We start from the raw sequence: 22,260 nt of genomic DNA on the forward strand, positions 1-22,260 counted from the left end.
TTCTGAAAGCAGCCTACGTGCCTGCATACTGTGTACGGCAATGTCCACCATAAAATAATCGCAGGGTTTTCTTAATAAAATCTCACCTTTTTCAAATTCTACTGGAGCTATTTGTACACTGTCATCTAATTTTTGGGAGCTATTTGCACACTGTAATCTAATTATTTCTACACTATTATTTTTGGAAGCTATTTGTACATTGTAATCTAATTATTTCTACAGCTTTCTCCTACCAAAAAGCAAACACTGAAAAATATTTATATGCTGTATTTCACTATGTTGTCTTAATGTCTTCTGCACTTCCCTGTAAGAATTTTAGTTCTTATAGTGACAGATAAATATAGTGACAACTATATTTATCTGTCTTCTGCTCAGTATTACAAACACATCGCTGAACTGATGAAGCCAAAAGCAAATAGAGCATCACATGAGTTGCCACTCTGGTAAGGCAGCAGGACAACATAAATAGCATTATAAGGTTATTCAGCTTTTTTATTTGCACACTTCTCCACCTAATGACTGTTTTTGACAGCATGACTTGAGACTGTCCTGCTCAACTGAACCATTCATCAGAAGGCAGTTGCATCATGAAATTCTGGGCTGTTTGAGAGATTTTGGGCTTGTCCTTATGCTCAGGAATGCAGGAGCATGAACAGTTAAGAGTTTTAAGATGCTATTGCTAGTCACAAACACTGCTGGGAAAATACATGAAGTCAATTCCTCCTTTAAAGCCTAACTGCATTAATTTTAGACAGCATGAGCTCCTGTCAGTTCCCCTCAGTCAGATTTAGTGGCATCTGCTGTGACACAAGTTTCTAGTTACAGAACCAGAAAACAGTACTTTAATAACTGGTTTTAAAAGTCACTATTTAGAAAAGGAAAATATTCCCAAAGCAAGTGATTAACGCATTAACAGCAGAGAGAAGTCAAAATAAATGGAAGATGTCAAGTAAAATAGATAAATAAATAAATAAAACCCGACAAAAAATCCCAACAGAACCCTGACAGAACTGTTGCTGGTATTTCCAGCTACTGAAGACTGTGAAATAAAATTTATCAGTTAAAACATGCAATTTATAGAGTGAAAGTTTACCTCAGCATTTTTAATCCTTGGGAGATTAACAGCCCTCCTGAGCTTCTTCACTGATTCCGTTATTGCAGGAGTCTCTACACAATCCAATGTAGAACAGATTTTTCTGACAGTCTTAATTACATGATCTACTGCTTTATGCTGGTTCTATTAAGGAATGTATGAGAGAACAGATTGGTCTGATCACAATTGTGAAAGTTTGCTTTAATGTTTTTTAATGAATTGCCAAGAAAACATCACTATGAGATGCACATCTCCATTATAATAAATTGTGTTGTAATGACTGGAATGAAGAAAAAACTCAATATTGAGAACTTCCTTATGAATGCCAAAAACACAGCAGTACAGATCCTAGAATGGGGAGGATTACATTAGGAGGTTCCAGGAAACATTAGCAGGTTCCCAACCATTTTTCTATTAAACTGTTGAGAAACAATTATTTTCTAATGAGATATAAAGCTCAATTTCCCTCATGGCCTAAAAAGAAAGTGCAGTTCAAAAAAGAATATTCAATTAGTGTGAGGAAACAATGCTAAAGAAGCAGTGCTTCAATTTCAGTCCACAAGTTTCATTTACACTGACACTTCGACTACTTACACTACAGTACCCCCTACATGATGGAACTAATCTTTTTAATTTCACTTTAATTTATGTTTGTAGGCTACTTAAGACAAAGTTGAGCTGCTCCTAATATTCTCTTTCTTCTACTTTTCCAACAGAAGAAAAGCCATTTGAGTGAAATCTGAATTATCCTAGGTTTCCTGAGGTTTGTTTTTAATGTAAGGAAAATCTTCACCCAATTTTAAAGAACACATGTAGAAAATTAAAATATTTGCTTCAAAATAATAGTTTACTTTTTAAAGTTGGTTTCTTTCACAATAACTTCTGAGCGCTTACAGCTAAATAAGAGGAATAACTATTGCAATATTCTCTCACTAAGATGTAAATTGATTCCCAACCACCACTCTCCCAGATATATACTTATGGCCTTCCTACAAATGGATAGCAAAGAAGCCATTTGAATCAGAAAGTTTTTAAATTGAGAGCTACCTGGCAACAATTAACTGTTCTGGTAAGAAAATAACCACAGAAGTCAGAAGACACTGTAAATATTTAAGCCATTCCTCCAAAGCTAACAAATTGCAAGTAACAGCTTCTTTGTGACATGGAAAGAGAAATTTCCACTGCATTCTCCCTCACAGGCTCTCAAATCTCAATAAAAAGACAATTGATAATTTTCAGAATGTTCAACAATGTGAAATCAAAGCCCACGTGCAAATTATTTATGGATTACCCTTCTTCACCTGGATTAGCAATCTTCAACTACTGAATATGTAAAGGAATTCACTTCATGAAGTAAAAAATTCAAATGCAGAACTGCTGCTATTTGGACCTAATCATCACCACCTACAAACCACATCTCCCAACCTCAAAAAGCTCAATTTCCTACAAGCTCAACACAGGGTAGAACACAAATGTGAATCGAGATGTTTTGCATTCCTCATCTCAGCCTGTGAAATCACAGCTAAACAAAAAAGCTGAAGCAGCTGCAGGAGCAAAGCAACAAAAGCACCACCATGGCAGGGAGCAGTAACAGCTCACTCCTCTACAAAAAGGTTGTGTTCAAAACTACCCTTGAGAACGTGGTGAATCACCAGCAAGAGAATTAAATAATATTAAGGGAGTATGGAAATAGCAGACAGCAGCTCGTTCAGGCCTGCATTCCTGGAGAGGCAAACAAACACAGTGGAAATGAAAAGTATTGCAATTAAGTAATTCATTTCAAGACTGGTTAATAAACACAGTTATCTAATGTTTAAGCATTTAAGACTCCAAGTTACATTACTATCAGCAGTTAAAAGCAGCTTCTCCTTTGAGAAATGAGCAGGTTATATCCATAAGCTTTTGCAGATGAGATATTACTCTAAACTATTCAACATCCAACCTGCTTAAAGCTACCTGTCATACACCAAAACAAACAATTTTTCAGACAGGGTATTTTAAATTAATTGAATAACACAGAAAAAAACATTATTATGCTTTGTGCAAAACTTCAATGTTCCAAACATGCTTCAGTTCTAACTCCCATTGTACACAACTCTTCCTGCTCTCTATTATGCAGATTTTTATCTGTTAGTAAATACATCCTTCATGGCTGTCAACAGCCATAGTCAGAATTCTGACCTCTTCCCTATTCTCCTGAATTAACCTCTTCCAGCATGTTTGGGGCAGAGGTTATTTTGCACCCCAGGACTTGGAAGTTATACTTCTAGTTGTGATTATCAGGTAATAAATGGTTTGCAAGAAAAGTCAGGAAGCAAAGAAGAGCAGAAATCTAAATACCCATTATTATAATTTCACAGTTTGCTCAGATTCTCAGTTTCCCCAAGAAAAGCTGCAAGTCTTTTTGCCAGCTACCTCACCAGTGACTTTGGCCACTTTTCATTCAGCAATAAACCTTACCTCATTCTTAAGGGCTATGTTCACTTGCTTGTGATACACCTCAAGAAGCTCTTCAATGGAAGACCTGCAAGAAATAAAAGCTCTTGAACACAAGTACAAGAACAGAACACCACCTTGGTCAGGAATTCAGCAGCGATCAGCAACTGATTATTAAAATAACCACAAAACATTACCTTATGATAGGTTCTCTGAAAGGCTTTTCTACTTTGTGAAGGTGTTTGGTTAGATGTACAGGTGTCCTGTCATCATCTTCCTGCAATAAAACATGAGGTACTAAGTCCAGTTCTCACCTTTCTATAACGTTTTAGAGAATTAATTACTAACACCTGGGGTGTTGAAGGGGAAACATGTAAGGTGATCTCTTCAAAAGGGAAAACAAATAACGACTTAATAGCCTGTGAAATGTGTACACATGGGGACAGAGGGAAGAAACAGCCATGAAGTGCCCAACTATGCAGATACCAGATACTCCTTCCTTCCTTCCTTCCTTCCTCTTTGATGGTCTGATACATATTTAATTAAACTCAGAAACTGTTCCCAACTTTTATTTAGCTCTAAATTTGTTCCTTCTTTTCCAAGAAGGAATTCAAGTTTAGTCCCACTGCTATCATACCATTTCCAGGTATAAAATACGTGGCTCTAGTAAGAGGCATTACCCATATTTATGTAATTTGCCTTGTGAAAACTCAGTAATGTATTTCACCCTCTGGCAGGATAAGAGGAGAGCATTTCCCAGAGCAGGCAGGCATGCTGATGTGCCAATGCCACCAGAGATAGCAGCCTGCAGAGCAGGAGCACTCACGGTCCGTGCCAGGTCGCTGCACATGGCGCTGCGGGTCAGCAGCTGCAGGCTGATGTCCGTGTCCCACTTGCGGCAGCTCTGGATGTACTCGTGGCTTCCTATGCAGTGCTTGCTGAGAAACAAAAGCAGCCACAGTCACAACCAAAGCAGTGCTGGCCCAAAAATCACACCAAATACTCCAGGCAACCTGTTGCCATGAAGTAAGGAAATGGTGAATCAACCTCCATGCCATGCTTGGTCTGATTTTTACTTCTGCACATGTTTTTATACAGTATTGCAGATACCTGTACTTGTGCTAAAGCTCTTAACCACAGAGGTTAACACTGAAATATTCTAACCCAGAATGGGGCTTTTTAAACCATTTGGTTTTGGAGAAAAATTACAACAAAAAAACAAACCAAAAATTAAAGCAAGAAACAAACAAAACCCTGCAAACCACAACTCCACCGATTTATCGGAAAACAGTTCATCATTTTTTTTCAATTTCTGAGATTTGAAGAGTGGCTACAAAAGCTACAATACAGAAATGCTCTAGAAACATGCATCTGCATTAGAACAGCGTTGATGACAACCTACTTTGCTGTATCCCAGAGCAACTCCAAAAACTTCTGATCTTTGTGCAAAGAGTGACTCCCTGACATTTTTAAGGTTTCTTTCACACATTTAATCACTAGAGATACACTTTCCAGTAACTGTGTCAAAAAGCATGAAATTAAGTATTAATGAAAAAGAGTTTGCTTACTTCTGTAAAACTTCTTCTTGGCCACAGACTTTCAGGATATAGCTGCCAATGTCCACTTCATTCAAGTCATCATGCACCCAGCAAAGTGCCTGCATTATTATAAGCTCAACAGGGGAACTCACTGTTTAAAGAAATTACATCTAAAAGTTAAATACAAATCTATAGCGAGTGATCTTAACTACTGTTCACTCACAAATTGTAGCCATTTAATGAAATTGATTTTTATACTTGTAGAAAAGACTTTTACATTTCTATTATCTCCTAAATTTTATCAGTTGAGATCTTCACTTTTCTCTCACAAAGAAAGGTATCTCATAAAACTTGACTGCCATTATAAAAAGCCCAAAAAAATCTTTAAAAATTAGGATACAGTGTAGTCACTTACCCAGAAGTACACAGTCTGCAGGACTGAGGATAGACTTTTTCTTTCTTTTTAAAATTTTATTACAAATTTGCCCTATTTAGCAAGGACTTCAAATAGGTAAGTGATCCCAGAGGCACTTTCAGTTTAAAAAACACTATCTGAAGAGTTGGAGATTGAACTCCTCTGTTTGGCTTTTGAGGAACTGAATATCAGCTGCAGCTGAGGCAAATCCTACTGAAAGTCCTTTTCCCCTTTTTCCTTTCCACTTGTCCAAGGAAGTTTCTATTTAGTACAGAGCAGATCTCAGTAAGCATCACCAAGCCTTTGCAAAATGCAACACTTAGCTACCAGTACTTTTGCATCAGGCTCCAAATGCTTTTTGGAAAATAGTCTCTCTTCCATCCAGTGACAACAGAGCAAAATAATAATCCCAGTCAAACCCAAAATCCATTCCCCCACAGCCACCAGCTGTCACTGACTAAAAATACAGATAAGTTTGAATGAAACAAATGCTTAAATACAAAATGTTCTCTAGCCCTCTCTACCTAGTTTCTGATGATCTCCTTCAAATCATTTGCAAATAATATCAAAGTGCCTCAAAATTCTGTAAAAAACCTGTTGTATAAAAGCAATTTTATATTTCATCAGTACCTTCAGAGAGGGGTTTTTTCCCCACTCCAGGGACCTTACTGATTTTCTCATTTTTTTTTAAAAGATAGAAAAATTACTACTATGGTAGATACAGAGAGGTAATGCCACAATATTTTCTATAAGATAACACATGTGCTTCATCTCATTAACAAATGATTAATTATTGCAAGCACAGATGTATACAAGCACATATGAAGAATGACTGTGTGAAATTCAAGAACAAGCAATGATGGGAAGTATAAATTCAGAAACACTTGAAGTCATTAAGACTGTTCCAACTTATTACTGGATGAAATGGCTGTACTACCTTCAGCAGAGAATATATCTGGGAGTTGGTAAAGAAAAAAGACACAGAGATGGTTCATGCAGGGATAGTTTCTGTGCTGTACTCACAGGCTGCACTGCCAAAGGTCTGCCAGCTCTATGAAAACTACAAAGATGTTCCCACCTTTTCCCTGCCCTACATCTTATTCACAGACATTAATTTCTTGCTGACACACAATGTTTGCTCAGACAGAGCAAACTTCCATGCAAAGTCTAATAAATGAACGCAAAATGAATCCAAATAAGCTCTAAAGTTCATCCATTTCCCTCCTGAGCCCTTGCTACAAACAGCTGTCAGAGAGTGCTCTGACAGAGGCTGCAGCTCCTTCGAGCAAGACTGAAAGCCACACTAAAGTCAAGGAGCTCTAGCATCAGGACACCATTCCTGACCAAGAAGAAAAGGAATTGAAGGTAGAGAATAACTTTAAATACCCTCGTTACTAGTCACATAACCACCCTTCACCAGCTATAGAAGACAAGTAGTTTAACTGGGATTAGTTTCAGCAAAATGGGAGTAGAAAGTGCAAAGAAGAAAGTATGTTGGGTTAGAACACAAAACACATTCCAAGCTAGTCACAAAAAATACTAGAAATAAAGGGCTGAAGCCCTAATATTTTAGTTACCCTACCAAAGCCTTCTGTAGGAAAGGATTAAGCTTGTAATATTAGCAAAGTGTAGTCTTAAGGATTAAGTGCACAAACCCTTCCTAGGCTATATTTACAGTCCACCTCATTTCTTAACAAAAGATGATTAAGTCACCACAGAATAAATGTGAGGTCCAGCAAATTAATATAGAATGAAAACCCTGATGCACTGAGAGCTTGTTTCTCAATAGAGCAGCAAGTTCATGTAACAAAAAACTCCAGATCTTTTGAGAACAACCAGCTCTGAAGCATCTGCACTGTGAGAAGTTGAGATCCACATGATAACCCTCACAAGTGACAGAAGTATAAAGGCAAAAAAAGTTTATTAGCAGTTATTTTATCAGCCAGAACTGCCAGAAGTTGACAGCATGCAGTTACAAATAAAACCATTGTGCAGTCAAGACTGCACAGAGAATATGAATTTATGTAATACAACCAGGCAAACCTCAAAGGTCCACCCCAAACCAAAATTCCTGGTTACCCACAAAACTGGGACAGCCAGTTGTGGCACATGCAACAGTATTATTTTAGTGTTTGTGCTCATAAGCATGTACTGAAGGCAAGTAATATATAGTTTTAGTGTTTATTCCCATTCTCCAGCAGCAGTTTGCCTGAACTTTTAGATGGCCTACAAAAATTTGTTTTAAAATATGTTAGAGTGCTGAAATGAAAATTAAACATTAAAAATCTCAGTCCTGGTGTCATTATCCCCTCAATAACTATAAAGTAAAAAGTCTTGAAAAACTGTTTTATTCCATCCAGCTATGGACAGAGAAGGTTTGCTGGACTTTCCTTTTTTACAGTCAATATTTCAGTTTGTTAACTTCTGAATATTTTCTGATGGAGGCACTGACCCAGAACTAGGCCTTTCCTCAGTTACCTTTTCCACATTTCCCACAGACAACTCCTGCCCCTGAGACCCAGGGATTACAAAACCTGAATCCATTGTCCTGGGCTGAGTGTACAGGCTTTCACAAGCAAACTCAACTCAAGAAACGGGAACATACCATCACATGTGAACGTTACTGGTTGCTGGAATTCTTCAATTTCTATTGAAACCTTGATACTGGCACTTTCCCCACTTATATTTCTTTGCAGCATGATTGGACTCAGCACAAAACCTGGGTTTGTTTGCTGATCAGTATAAGGAAACTTGGTCCTCAATCTGGAAGAAGAGAAGGTTTATGAAACATTGCAATGGAGAAGTCCAAGACTAAAGCAAAATAACATGGTCATAACCACAAGGCAGAACAGTAAAGACTACCTTTGGCTCTCTACCTAAATTGCATGTGCAAAGCACCATTTAATTATTCTACTCTCAACAGGACATTGCCCACAATAATCATACAACTAGTAGTTAGACAGGAAAAAAATCTTAAGTGTATAATTAGGTAGGTTTTCCACATAGCTTAAAATATTTAATGGGTCAATTCTTACAGGACATATCCAACTTCTGCAGAAGTTAAGCTCCAAAACAGTTCTTAAAAAGGTAATTCACAGTATTTTATAAAAGCTAGTTTAAAAAAAAAACCCAACAAAAAAAACCAACAAGCCTCTTCACACATTTCAACTTTTAGAAGTCTAATCTCAACTTAGATACCATGCAGAAGGCAGCTATTCCAAGGTAGCTATTCCAAGCTATGGAAGTTGAGGAAGAGGCCCTAATTGAGATAAAGGCTTTTATTTAGGACACATGCAGTACAGAATGTTTACCTGCAAGTGAATAAACCATACTTGGAAAGCTGCTTTTAATCTTCTGCTATTTAACATGGATAAAAAAATTTAACTTTAAACTTCTGCCAATTTTAAAGTAATATTATAGGAATTAAGAACAGAACTACTCTGTAAGGATCATTTATTCCATCATCTTGATTCTGGACAATATCAGGATCCTCCAGCAAGAATTGGCCAGTTGAAAATCCATCAGTATTTTAAACACTGGGTCTTGAAAGAAAGGGTAACAATTAGATTTAACCAGAAAGCGTTGCAACAAGCCTATCCTATGTGAGCTTTGTCCTAATAATCATCAGTAAGTTTCCCATATATATGAATTTTCATTGTTTTTGTGGAGTTTCTTTTTCATTTCACAAACATTCCTGCTTAAAAAAAACCAGATAGCATCATTGATATTCAAAGATCTCTATTTCCTCCAATTACTTCTTGAATTTTGATCTCAAAAGTAAGAAAGGCAAGAGTAGTTTGTAGTAAGAAAAACACAGAAAAATTAATCTCATTAAATTGTGGCAGTAAGAAAAAAATCTCACACAATCTTTAAGAAACTTCACTTCATCTTTAGGGATCAAAGCAGAGACAAGTTTAAAGACTTTATGCTACTGAATTTCAGTTGTGGAAACAACAAAAAATAAAAGCATTTAAAGGTTTGAAATGGAGTGATAGGACATTGTGAGGTGTCTCAGCTAATAAGAAACAAAAAAACAACAACTTTAACTCTTTCATCAGAAATTGTAATAAAAAACCAACAAGACAAAGAAAAAGACTTTGAGGATACAAAGGATAAAAACAAGGAAAAGTGAAAGTTACAGGACCAAAACATGAAAGAGGACATATGATAATATAATAATCTTAGTACTGAAGATCTTAACAATTCTGTTGCATTCTTGGGAAAAAAAAATAAACAAACCAGGACAAACAAAACCAGGAAAAACTGAGATAAGAAAAGGAAAAGGATACATACTGAAATCTATCCCATCAAGAAAAAAAAAAATAGGACTGTTCCTGTCAAGCTAACTGCAAATGAATCATTTAGCTTTTTTTTTCCTCTTCTGCAAGTTAATTCATATTCAGCCATTTCTTACTTTGTAACTGCTTCAGAAAAAGCTGACAGTTCTTGATTCTGCCCTTCAATTGCTTGGAGAAGCACGTTTTCTGTCAGCCTGCCAGTGGTCCCATTGTCTTTCTGCAACTCAAAGATAACACAGGATTTAAATAGCTGCAAACATATTCCTAAAGCCAGCAAAGCCATATGCAGATGACAGATTTTCATGAGCCTGAGGTTTACTATTAGTTTTATGTCTATTTCTACATGGAGAAAACCATGTATCACTACTAACTTGGAAAGTATAGATTCACTGGAGCAGTGACTCCTTGACAGCAGGTCATTTATTTGCCAGCATCATTATCAGTTAATATTAAGTTGCAAGCAGTTCCTGAGCTCTCAGCAGTGACCTCTTGCATTTAGATTTGGCTAAATTCAGCTGAACCACAGATGGAAGAAAAACATATTTTTCCTCCAGTCCTGCAATTCAAATTCAGTGTAGTTCCAGAAAGAACCACTACATATCACTGGTGCCCATGATTATCTCTTCCTACAAAGCAGGAAAATACAAGTTGAACACTGGAAGGAAATAGTATTCAGAACATGAAACTTACAACAAACCCCATGGAACCAACTTACCACTGTTTTAATTCTTATGCCAAATGCTCCCATCACCTCCCAAAACTGTAAACCACAATCTTTAAAATATCCAATCCAAAAAAGCAACTGCTAAAAGAGAGCTGCAGTTTCAAACAGCAAAATCTAATAAACTTAAAAACCAAAACAACACAGAACTGCAGCAGGTTTTAAATCCATATCTGTTTTCTGATCCAATTCACAACACATCCATACAAAAGCTGGAGTGCAAAAAGCAGAGAAAAGTTGGAATAACCAGTGGAACTCAGCTGTCCATAGTATAACAGCCACCCATAGCCTGGAGGATTCCTGAAGCCAGATCCTCCCTGGAATCAGTTACATGACCAGTTACATCTTTCACCCAAAGATTTTATAATGCTTATAGAAACCTTTAATCCAACCACAAGGCCAGGAAAAAGCAGACTGCACTACAGGTTTTCTGAAAATCATCACAATTTATTCATATTTGAAGTAATGATTAACTACTTAACTGGTATGTGGGTTATTTATTATTAGCCCAAGTAGTCAGCTAACTTCATTAGAGTGTATCAGACAATACAGTTAAATTAGACTCTCAGAAAAGGGGTCAAATCTGAGAGAACCACATACTGTCAGGTCTGTAAGCACTTTTTTCCCTTCAAATTAACTTCTTTAAGCAGTACAGCATAAACTTGGAAGAGATACAACCTATAATTGCCACCTGAATTGCACTTAAACCTAATTATTTCAGCTAAAATATTGGTTGCATGAACACTGATCAGTCAAAAGGACAAATTCTGTGTAATTGGGGATTAGCCATACCACAGGAGACAATTAGAACAGGAAGCTGCAAAGCCACAAAACTGAAATGAGCTGCAGGAGCATGCATAATACCTTAAATTTAAACAGGTTACTCTATTGTAACATCTCAGACAAGTTCTATCACATAAAAATACTGGGCAACCTCACAAGGCCTGCTAACCTGTGCAATTGTATCTAGTAAACACACTCTAAGGACTTGCACACCATCACCACCAAAAATCACAAGGAAAGAGGCAGAGAACATATCCAGCGAAAGGCAAACACCTCTGATGAAGGTTCATCACCTGCTGGCTGGCACTCAACACCAAACTCAGCCTCTGCAAATCACGAAGCTGCCTCTACAAATGTTAAATTCTATTTAAAAACTCTTTAAGGAATACTACAAATAGGATGAAAGCATTAAACAAGGAGCCTACTAAAATAAAGTCACACCAGTGATGAAACACCACTTCATGCCACTGCGTGACACTTTTGAATTCCTTACAGAAAAATTTGCAGGTTATTCTACTGTTAAATTCAAAGTTTGGGGAACTAACAAGGCATGTCAACACATGCAAGCTTAGCCAGGGTAAATAATAAATTCTAATCTAATGAGCAAATTAAAAACCAGATTTGGTTATCCATGGTTCACCTCTGGGTCACACTTGGCTAAGGAGAGAAACCTCATGTTATTACAAATATGTAATGATGGAAAAGACCTCCTGGTGGAAAACTAAGAACATCAAACACCTTATTTTTAGCTGAACTTCAACATTAATTTTTCATCACTTTGGGAAAATAATTTCAGGACAACAAGCTCTGACAAACTAAGAATTCTATTTAAACCCACTGGACTCAGATGGGTTTTGAGCAACAAGTAGAATTTTAATTTCTTTAACTTCTACTTGGGTCAATCTAGGAGGTGCAAAAGCTATCATCAATCAAACAGGAAATAACTTGAAAGAAAGGACTTCAGGCCAAATGAGATAAATAGTTCAGGTCAGCACAGGCTGCAAAAATAGAAGTGATCTGTAAATACAATTAATCTGAACAACGACAAACAAACCCAAACCCCAATAAACTAACAAAAGTCAAGTTAAATAAAATTCCATGAGTATACAAAGTCACAATACTCAGCAGCTCTGTGGAAAGCAAGAGAAAACAACGCATAAAAGAGGACAAAATGATACTTTATGCCTCTGCTTTCAGAAATGAGTGACAAACACTGAAGAATTTAAGGGGGAATACTAAATGTACTTCAAATATGAATATATACATAAAATAGGCAATACAAAAATAGATACTTCATCAAAACAAAACAATCTATTGATTAAGGGGTTAAATAGACAGTCATAAGTTTTGACAGAATCAAAAAATATTTTTGATTGAATCAGAATACTAATATTTTTTTCTAAAGGGGCAATGAGACTGAGTTTTTCAGGAAGGGTTTGGGGGGAATGATCCTGACACAGTTAAGATGCAAAACTTAAAAGTATACTTTGAAGAATCTATAAACCCAGGGTAAATGGGGTAAAATACAAGAGAACTGTAAAAAATAGAGGCCACATAATTCAGCTTTCTATTATATTGAGTAGAAAATTATTTAAACTAGAAAATAAAGTAGAAGCACAGGATAGGCAAAAGAGATACTATCCAGGTTATATTTCAAGGATCTCTAATTGAGAGATTCATCTTTAAATCTATTTATTTTCTTCTTGACTAACTCAGCAGAAACAACCCTGCTAACTCTCAGTCCTGTATCAGCACCTACCTTCATAGCACAGGCTAGAACTGAGTGTCTGGAGGGGCACAAGTGGAAAGTAAATCTCAAACCTTCAATTGGGCATTCACTGCAGAATTCTGCTACAAATTAAGAACTTGTTTGAAAAAGATGGTGACTTAAAAATTAATTGCCTACAGAATTGATGTTGTGGTGCTATCATAAATAAATGTACCAAGCAGGATGGTCCTGCCTGTCATGAGGGTTTATTATTGATGTACAAGGCACGTGGTACCCTGTGCTCTCACACAGAGAGCTAAAATTCTCATAATTCATCTTCAAAAAAATAAAAAAGCAAAGAGAAGCTCTCACACACAGCCTGCAGTGAAAGCTGACAGAAAGTCACCATCTTTTGTAACATGTTGAGGTAAATATCAAAATGATTCTTTCATCTTAAGTACCTGCTGTTCCACCCTGAAAGAAGAACATTTGCTAAGAGCTAGTTACAAATGTGCTCTGCTGAAAATCAGATGACTGATGAGGAGGAGCTGGAGCAGCCTTTAAATCAAAAGTGGCAGGAAGAAAAGACCACATGTGAAGGCAGAGCCTGAACTTGATTTATGAACAAGGAGTCAGTACATGACATGCAAATAGCAGGAGACTGGACCTTATCAACAGGAAAGACCCTTTGAAATCCCACATTCTTGAAAAAGCCTGGAATGCATAAAGCCAGATTTCATTCAGCAACAGTCAAACATCACTTTTTACAGACACCACCTGAGAAGCACTGCTCCAGTGCAGCCCAGTTATTAGCCAGGAGTTAATTACAGCCAACCACCCAGCACTGACAGACTGACAAACACATCACCAGGTGACACAGCAAACTGAGAAACAAACTGCTGGGGAGCCCAAATTTACATGCCTCTCCAAATACTACTAAATAACAGAGCTAAAGTATCACAGCTCAACAGCAAATGGGAAAAAAAAAAATTAAGTCAGACCCAAGAGCCGTACACATGGCACAAAACCAGAGATAAATGGCTTTTTTGGGTTTCAGGGTGGTTTTTATTCCTTCTCCACTGGCCTTCTACTGAAGTTTTGCCAGAATACTGACACCTAACCCAGAAAAAACAGGAAACCCTTCAAATGAGGGGCCAAAAATTTCACTTCAATGGAAATTTAGACAGCCTTTTAGGCCACAGTCTAGTAAATATTCCTATTTCTGAGAAAAAACCTCCTCCAGTCTGGGGGTGGGGAGGGAAGATATAAGGAATTATTTGGAAAATATCCTTGAGTGATAACAGTTGGTTTTTTACAGCATGTCCCTAGCCTATTAAAAACACCTAGAAAAACAACACCTAAGATTTAAAACATCTGTAAACCAAAGTCTCCAAAGCAAACAAACAGTTTAATTCCCATTCTCTAACCAGTTCCTCCAAATACAATTTTTTGGCCATTATCACATTTGCCAGGGTGCTGGCTTTTCCACTGAAAACTTCTCCACTTCTCTTTTAGTCCTCCAAAAAAAACCCCAATACCCAGAAGTATTCATTTCCACTTTCTAGTGAGCTGACTAATATTTTAAAACACAATGTGGGTATTTTTTTGTGGTGGAATTATCACAGAAAAAAAAATATAGAAAAAGTTAAATAACCTACAGTTCTTTTACTGGACCTGGGAATATGTAGGATGCCCCAATGGTGTGTAATTAAGCAGGTGAGGCTGTGACAGTATTGATCACCTGCTGCACAGTTTGCTTTTGACACAAACTGCATGTGCTCCATGTTCAAAGAAAGGAGTGCCATAACTAAAGCCCCTGTTGAGAGTTTGGTTTTGAATGTTTCAATAAAATGATCCTAGAGAAGAATCTCTCAAACATCCTTTTGCCCTGCCTGATAAAAGTAACATCACACAAAGATGGTTTGCCTTCTTCTGCAGCAGCACAGAGTTTCTGACCCAACAGCCACTCCACCACCCAGCACAGTATAACCAAAAGTTCTGTCCAGCATTCCTACACAGAAGGAAAGTTTTCTACCCTGGTCTTGTAAAAGGCAAGATAAAACTTTCAGTGCTTAGCTCACCACCTTTTTATTTCACAGTATCACGTGAATTGCTCATAAAATTGAAATATTTATCAATATGATTTAGACACTTTGTGCTGAGTATTATTTCTATTTCTTACTGGAGTGTTGAGTTGAAAACCAGCAATTTCCCCAGTAAATATGGAAGGATTACACAAGGGCAAAGGTATTTTGGGAGATAATTCAGTAGTTATATTCAATTTTCTGAACAGCACTAATACATATGCCATAACATCACATTATTTGGTCACTGCACAAGCCAAGTAATATACATAAAATAAATAACAGACCTTAAAGTGTCTTTAAATACTGTCATTAATCTTTACTGCAATTATAGTTATAATATATAAGTTATAATATATAAGTTATACTGCAATTCCAAGATAGTGATTGACATACCTGTGATGTTTGGCCCTGTAACTTTGCAAGCTGAGTTGTTCTCATGTTTAAGGACTGACTCCTCGTGACTGTGGCTCCAGAAGATTTCCCATTCACCTTTCTTTCCAGGTGACAATTTAGTAACAGCTTTTCTTCCAACAGAACAGCATCCCACGGATCTTCAGCAGTCATACCTGAAGGCCTCTCTCCATCACCCTCTGCCTTGTTTAGAGTCTCCGCAGTGTCCACTTTTGGTTTACTCAGGGGATCCAAATCCAGCCAGTCGAATTTACTGACATCCCCACAGCTCTCTGAGGTGGGCAGGTTGGACACTGCAGACTTTATGGAAGTCATTTCTAGGTCCGTGCTCGACTTCCCGTTCCTCAGGAACTCTGAAGTGCTTGCAATCTTGTCAAATACTTTTGCCATTTCTGGTGTGAGCACTGGAGGGTAGAAAGGTAGGCTTCCATGTGGATGGAAAGGTGTGGTAGCTGCCAGGGGGTAGGAAATGTATTGTGACTGTCTAGGAAGACCAAGATAAATAGGCTCTCTAGGCGGGTAGGACGACATACTTGGATGGAATCCATTCTGAAATACACCAGTCTGTTTTGTGTAAGAAGCTGAGGTGTAAATAGGAGGTAAAGTGCATGTCACAGGTGCTGGTATTCCAGGTGTCCACTGTCTCCTCTGACCCGTGGGCCCAAGATAAAATTGTGAAGACACAGATGGGCTCAAAATAGGACTTGCTGGTAATGTAGGTACTTTACTAGATTCAAAATTGTCATCCAGCAGCAGTTTCTCTAGTTCAGCATGAGTAAGCTTCTCTATGTCAATGGTACTCAGTTTATCTTCCATGCTCTTGGCATCAGCCTCTGGAAACACCATGAGATCATGGTCCTGCTTGTTATGAGTCTGTGCTTTTTGTCTGGGGCTGCTCAAAGAATGAAAGGTTTGTTTATTACCAGCTACACCTCTCTCTTTCTGCATCTTGGCTAAGGCCTCAGCTTCCATCTGCAGTGCCTCCTCTTTGTCCACATCTTTTGCCCTTGGGGCTGACAGAGAAGGTGAGGAGCGCTGTTTGAATCCATTGCTGCTGGATATCTGGGCCATGCCGCACGAGCAGGTGTCCATGTAAAGCAGCAACACTTCCCTTGCACTGCCTGTCCACCCTTGGCTTCAGAGCGGATTCAGCAGACCTGGAAAGGAAAAGAAACATTAGAAACACATGCAACAAATCATACATAGACAACTACCGTCACACACCACCAGCTGAGTTGCACATCCTTCTGAAACCCAGGATGTAAAATTTTGAAGAGGCCAATTTTTGTTTATTTGAGGGAAGGGAGTGTCAAACTTAAAAAGAAGCCACACAAATAAATACATGGTCACTGAATTATGCAAGGCCCATTTATTTTTCTTACTCTGCCACTGGTGCTAGTAAGCACTTGGCTGCTTTTTGCCCCACTAGACCCAAGGCACACAAGAGGCACCCTCGGGTACGTAGCGGTTTTCAGACTGGAGCAATCACACAGGTGCAGCCTTGGGAGCAGAAGTCGTTCTAAAGACTACACAAATACAGCATTGATAAAGCACATTATCTAGAGGACTTCCACCTTACTTCACCAGATTACAAACCAGACCTTTCAAACTGCTGTACCATGATTGTAATGGTCATAATGACACTGAAGGACCTCTCTTCCTTTGGAAAATGTTGTACTTTACCCTCTTAAAAATAATGTTTATGGAATGATATTTCTTGGACACGCAAAAGAAGCTATTTAAGTACAGCTGCTCATTGACTAATCTCTTTAACAGCCCTTTACAGGAAGTGTCATTCACTACTAGTTAAGGAAAGAAACTCCAAAAGGTCACTTTTGCTTAAGGCCACCACCAAGAAAATGGTATTTTACATTTCTCCAATTCCAGTCCTGTGTTTAGGACTATGATACAACTTCCCATATTCACCACAATCTCTATGCAGACTCTTTATTAAAATAATCTTGCAAGAGATTACCACAAGAACTATATTATTTTCCAGCATTATTTCTACTTTATTCTGCAGCTTTTTGCACACAGCAGGGTCTGAGCTCAGGAGATAAGATGTCTTCCAGCAACAGCCAGTATGCACACTGAGCAGCAAGATAAAAATCAGGAATAATGAGTTTCTGCTAGGAAGGTTACATAATCAGCAATCCTCATTAAAACACAGTTTCACTGAACTAGATGAGCCTTGTAGATGGAAATCATTCTGGGTTTAAATCATGCAACAATCTACAAATTAAGAATTCTCTGCAGCAAATAAGGCAGATAACTCAAAATTCTCTATGTTCTCTTTCAATTCACACCCATTAGAAGGGTTTGGATTTTAGATAGGGTTATTTTTCCCCCTTCTTGAATCAAACCAGCGAGATGTGCTTCAAACAAAGTGACTGTATTTCTCTGGACTCCCCACACAGACAGCAAGACTCTTAGCAGATTTATAACAGATTCTTTAAATTCTTTAAGTCTGGCCAAGCTTTTGTTTTATCTACTTCATTTCAATGGCTTATAGTGTGAAGGACAGACATCTTTATAAGAGGCTCTATACATTTCAGCTCAGTCTGAAGACAAATCCAAGTGAAACCCTTCACACAGCAAAATTAAATCAGAAATGATGTTACAATTACCAAGACAAGATTTACACAATAGAGGATGTCTTCAGAAAGACTGAAACAGTGACAGACTAATAGAATTAGAAAACCCTGAAAACCATACAACTCAAGTCCTGGGACATAAAGTCTTAAGGAGGAGCTTTGGAAGTTACTGGTATGAATCAAGCCACAGGATAATAATGTAAATATTCAGCACAGACAAAGTCTACAGAAAAAAAATTGACACCAGAGCCTCTTCTGTATAGTATATGAAGCTGCAGTGTTTGACACCCATTAAAGCCATAAATATTGCCATTAGGAAGAAGTTTTGTCCTGTCTGCTGTCTATATCCAGAGCTCAGCACAAAACACAATCAGAAAATAAATTTTAAAACCCCAAAACTATTTTGCTGGCTTCCTTTATAGACAATGCAGGTCTCTGGTCCTATTAATGGCACAAATGTGGCCTTCAATTATTTACTACACTCCTGTTAGCAGGACAATCGTACTAAAGCTTCTCCTGAAGATGTACTGAGATGTACAGTAGATGGTCTAAGCCTACAGCCACAGATAATATCCTAATGAGACATCTCATATACTTGACACCACCTTCTCAGACTGTCTAGAAAGCTAAGCTGCTTTAATCTCTTCATTAACTTACAGCTGGTTTAAACTGCTATGTCAGATTTTTAGATGCAAGAACACCCTGACTTACAAAGTCCTCTCAAGAACTCCAAGAAGCAGCAGCCTGAGGAAGTGCAGTTTGCAGTTTTCAGAGTGTTGCTGTTGCCTAAGGATTCTAAAGAGCAGCTGGGCTTTCTCCTGAACTTTATTCAAAAAAAAAAAAAAATAGAATCATACTTTCTGAGACTATTCAGAACTGCTTGGGCTACCACTTACAAGATTATCAATCCATTCAGGTGCTGCTTGACAATTACAAGTGATTTTTTTCTTTAGCGGATGGAAAAAAATTCATACAATCTTCAAAGTATTTATATAAAAACAACAGCCAGCTCTTAAAAGAAAAAAAGCCTTATTTGTCTGCTGAATGGCCTTGATCTCCATACCAGCAAGCAGTCTCCTGTTCACAAGGAGAGTCACTGTTCCACCAAGTCACAACTGCAGATAAACTCACATTGCTCAGCTCTGAGAAACACGGTGCACAGCTACCACAGCACCCTCATCCACAGCATCAGGAGAATGATGAAGGTGCTGTGGTAGCTGCTGTGCAGTAACTGCTTGTTTATCCCACAATTTCACATTGCAGGCTGTATTTCGGTCAGTTTATGACAGCACACTTGCACTGACAAACCCAGTGACTTCCAGCACTCCAGATAGAAGGTTATTGTTAGTGGTTATCTGAAAAATTGAATTCCAGCCTTATTCTTTGCAAGACAGCCTCAACAGCATGCATACATACATATAATGGGATTGCTGTATTTAAGTCCTGTCCTTGGGAAACTCCTAAAGTCAGTGTATAAATTTCCATCAAATTTCATAAGCAGACTGTGGGTTTTTTTCAAACAGTTTGACATAAAAAAAACTGATACAAAAAAATCGTATGAAATTGCAATAGTTTCGGCAAAACTTCATCCTGCATACCAGTTCTAAGCAGTAAATTCATATAACATATCAGAAGAAAAGCTCCCTAGGCATAAGCATGACTAAAACACTGATAGACCTCCTTTTAAATGCTAACCATGCAGCATTAGTTAACTTTTTCATGTAAGTTTAGCTTCACTTTGAACCTCTCACTTTGCAGCCATTTAAGTTCAAAGGCAGAGTGTGAGCAGAATTTAAACTTCTCCAACATTTACAAAGAGAAGGGCAAATTCCATCAGGATCATCTATCAGCAGGGAACTCCTCAAACACTCAGAAAAATAAGTTTCAATTCAAATCCTGGAATCCTGAACCACTACTGAGTAAGCTATAGGAACTCACCAGAAGTTTGCAACAACTGGAGGTCACTGAAGACCCAGAAGTGATCTTTACAGAGCTAGGAGTGCTCTCATCTGAACTGCTGCACACTATTTTAAGTAACAGTAATAATCAGTTTTCAGCTGTCAATCTGTTCACCTTCAAGAGCCCTCTTCTTGCCAAGCACTCTAAGAACGTGAGAAACATTTCATTTATTTTTAAAGGAAAGCCAGAAGCCATTGAAGAGATTATAACAGAAATTCAGAAGTAATAAAACAATCCCATACACCACTTACTTGTCCCCTAATTTTGAAATTAAACAGACACATTCATATTTGGGTGAAGTCACGACATTTCCACTGCTCTAGCAGAACATCACCTGTTTCCTTTAAAAGTGGGTCTAAAACCTCAACCCTGAGCAAGGGTAATGTCTCTTGCAGTCAGGTTTCCCTAATTTGGAGCAGTATTTTCCTTCTCAACCAGCTGTGATCCCACAGGAGTCTGCAAAGCCCTTTGGCTCCAGTCTAGCAGGGTTTCTGCAAGAGCAACACTTCCTTGGTAACAATTTTATATAAATGTGTTTAGAGCCTAAAGTTAATCTGATCACTCAAGTACCTGTGCACTGCTATACAATTTTGAGTACTGCACATCACTCATTCTTTCAAATGAATACAATACTCTTAAAAAAAAAATAAAATAGCAAGAACGCATTAATACTCAAGAACCAAGAAACTGGAAGATGCCTGACCATCTCCTTCAGATCAAAGCCTCTACATGGAATGGAAATGAATTTTAGATTTTCACTTAGGCTTAAATTAAAAAAAAAATTAATATATGCACTAGTCTAGCAAATACATAAAATGGAAGCATGAAGAAATTTCTTTCCAATAAGGAATTCATAGTTTTCTGGTAAGAAGCTTCAGGGAACCAATACAGGACATTACATCTCTACCAGGACAAAGACTCCCAAAATCAAAATTAGTTTCCTATCTTAACGAGCAAGGGATGACTTCAGCAGACATAAATCGTTTTACCTTAAGCAGAGGTAATCTCACCATCTGCTCATGTACATGTCAGCATTCTTCTCTATTCCAGATGAGTTGCACAGCTTTCTTTTCAAAAGCACCCAAGGCTTGTAATACCCTATTTATAATTTGTTCTACGCAAGCACAGTATTATTTGCTAATTTCTTGACAAGAAGTACTTTATAGCTATCAGAAATCAGTGCACATGAATTCCCTGGAGTCCAAGCACTAAATACAGAAGCAATGATAACAAGTCAGGCCATTTCCTGCATTCCTTATAAAGCAAGGCTCTGGCATACAGTAGCTAGTGCTTCCTCAAAACAAGTGCAATTTTCAAAGTAACTTTGAGGTTATTTTGCCATTAGAGAAACCAAAAATAAAAATACTTGAAGCATGTGCCTCACATTGGATCATAGCTAACTTGGGAATTAACAAATCTTGCCTGCATACCAGAGACAGTAGCAGTTTTATGGGAAATCAGGGAAAACTTAGCAAAATATGACAGCAGTAAAATACTGTGGAAAATATTAATCATCTGCAAAGGAATTCATAGCCAGACATTTGCCACAGCAGGAAAACTCCTTAGCAAAAAAAAGAAACAAAAAAGTCACAGGAACTTTGATGTTCAGGAGCCCTCTCTGCCAGATGCATTCAGATTGCTACAAACTGAGAAAAAAAACTGAGCACATACTCGTGGCATGACTTCTTGAAGTAAAGCTGTTATTCTTTTAAAATAATGTTAGGTTTAAACTGAGAATTTTATCAAAAACAAACAGTTCTGAAAGGTCAGTGTGATAGAACTGTATAGCTTTGACACTATCTTCCCACTAAAAACTTAGTAGCTTCTCTAATCCAGTCATTTTATTGAAATTAGCAAGTGCCTCCTTACAAATGAGACAAACAAAGTTAACCAGAACATTGAATACATTTTGTTTCAGCTCATATCTACAGAACCTCCAAGGACAATCTCACTAGCTCAAATACAGCTGCAACTTTTAATTGGGCACAAACCCTGAACCAACACTCATTTCGTTTGTTTTGCTCAAATAATTCAGATCATAAATACCTAAGCAGGAACCACATCTCTTGACTCTGATTTTGAAATTTCATATACATCTAAAAAGTACAATTTCATCACAAAACCTTTGATCTCAAGGGCTAGGCAAGAATAGGATGTTTCCAGCACTAGAACAGGAAGTCTCAGCCTTTAAGGTCTTTCAACATCAGCAACAAATCC

The 22,260-nt window shown here is 37.7% G+C and overlaps 1 protein-coding gene across 1 annotated transcript in view; it reads right to left on the reverse strand.

Moving 5' to 3' along the window:
* Positions 1-22,260, reverse strand: part of PIK3C2A (phosphatidylinositol-4-phosphate 3-kinase catalytic subunit type 2 alpha) — a 50,260-nt gene that overhangs the window by 22,235 nt on the left and 5,765 nt on the right. Inside the window, exons 2-9 of the mRNA XM_054275732.1 lie at positions 15,473-16,647; positions 9,897-9,997; positions 8,088-8,245; positions 5,098-5,218; positions 4,356-4,467; positions 3,727-3,806; positions 3,554-3,617; positions 1,094-1,237 (exon numbers count right to left, since the gene is read on the reverse strand). Coding sequence (XP_054131707.1) covers positions 1,094-1,237; positions 3,554-3,617; positions 3,727-3,806; positions 4,356-4,467; positions 5,098-5,218; positions 8,088-8,245; positions 9,897-9,997; positions 15,473-16,582 — 1,890 coding nt within the window. The 5' untranslated portion in view covers positions 16,583-16,647. The remainder of the gene's footprint in view (positions 1-1,093; positions 1,238-3,553; positions 3,618-3,726; positions 3,807-4,355; positions 4,468-5,097; positions 5,219-8,087; positions 8,246-9,896; positions 9,998-15,472; positions 16,648-22,260) is intronic.

The sequence above is a fragment of the Melozone crissalis genome, unplaced genomic scaffold (genome assembly GCF_028551555.1).
Source record: "Melozone crissalis strain CALT ecotype California unplaced genomic scaffold, PUWL_Pcris_2 ptg000018l_1, whole genome shotgun sequence".
In the NCBI taxonomy this organism is placed as follows: domain Eukaryota; kingdom Metazoa; phylum Chordata; class Aves; order Passeriformes; family Passerellidae; genus Melozone; species Melozone crissalis.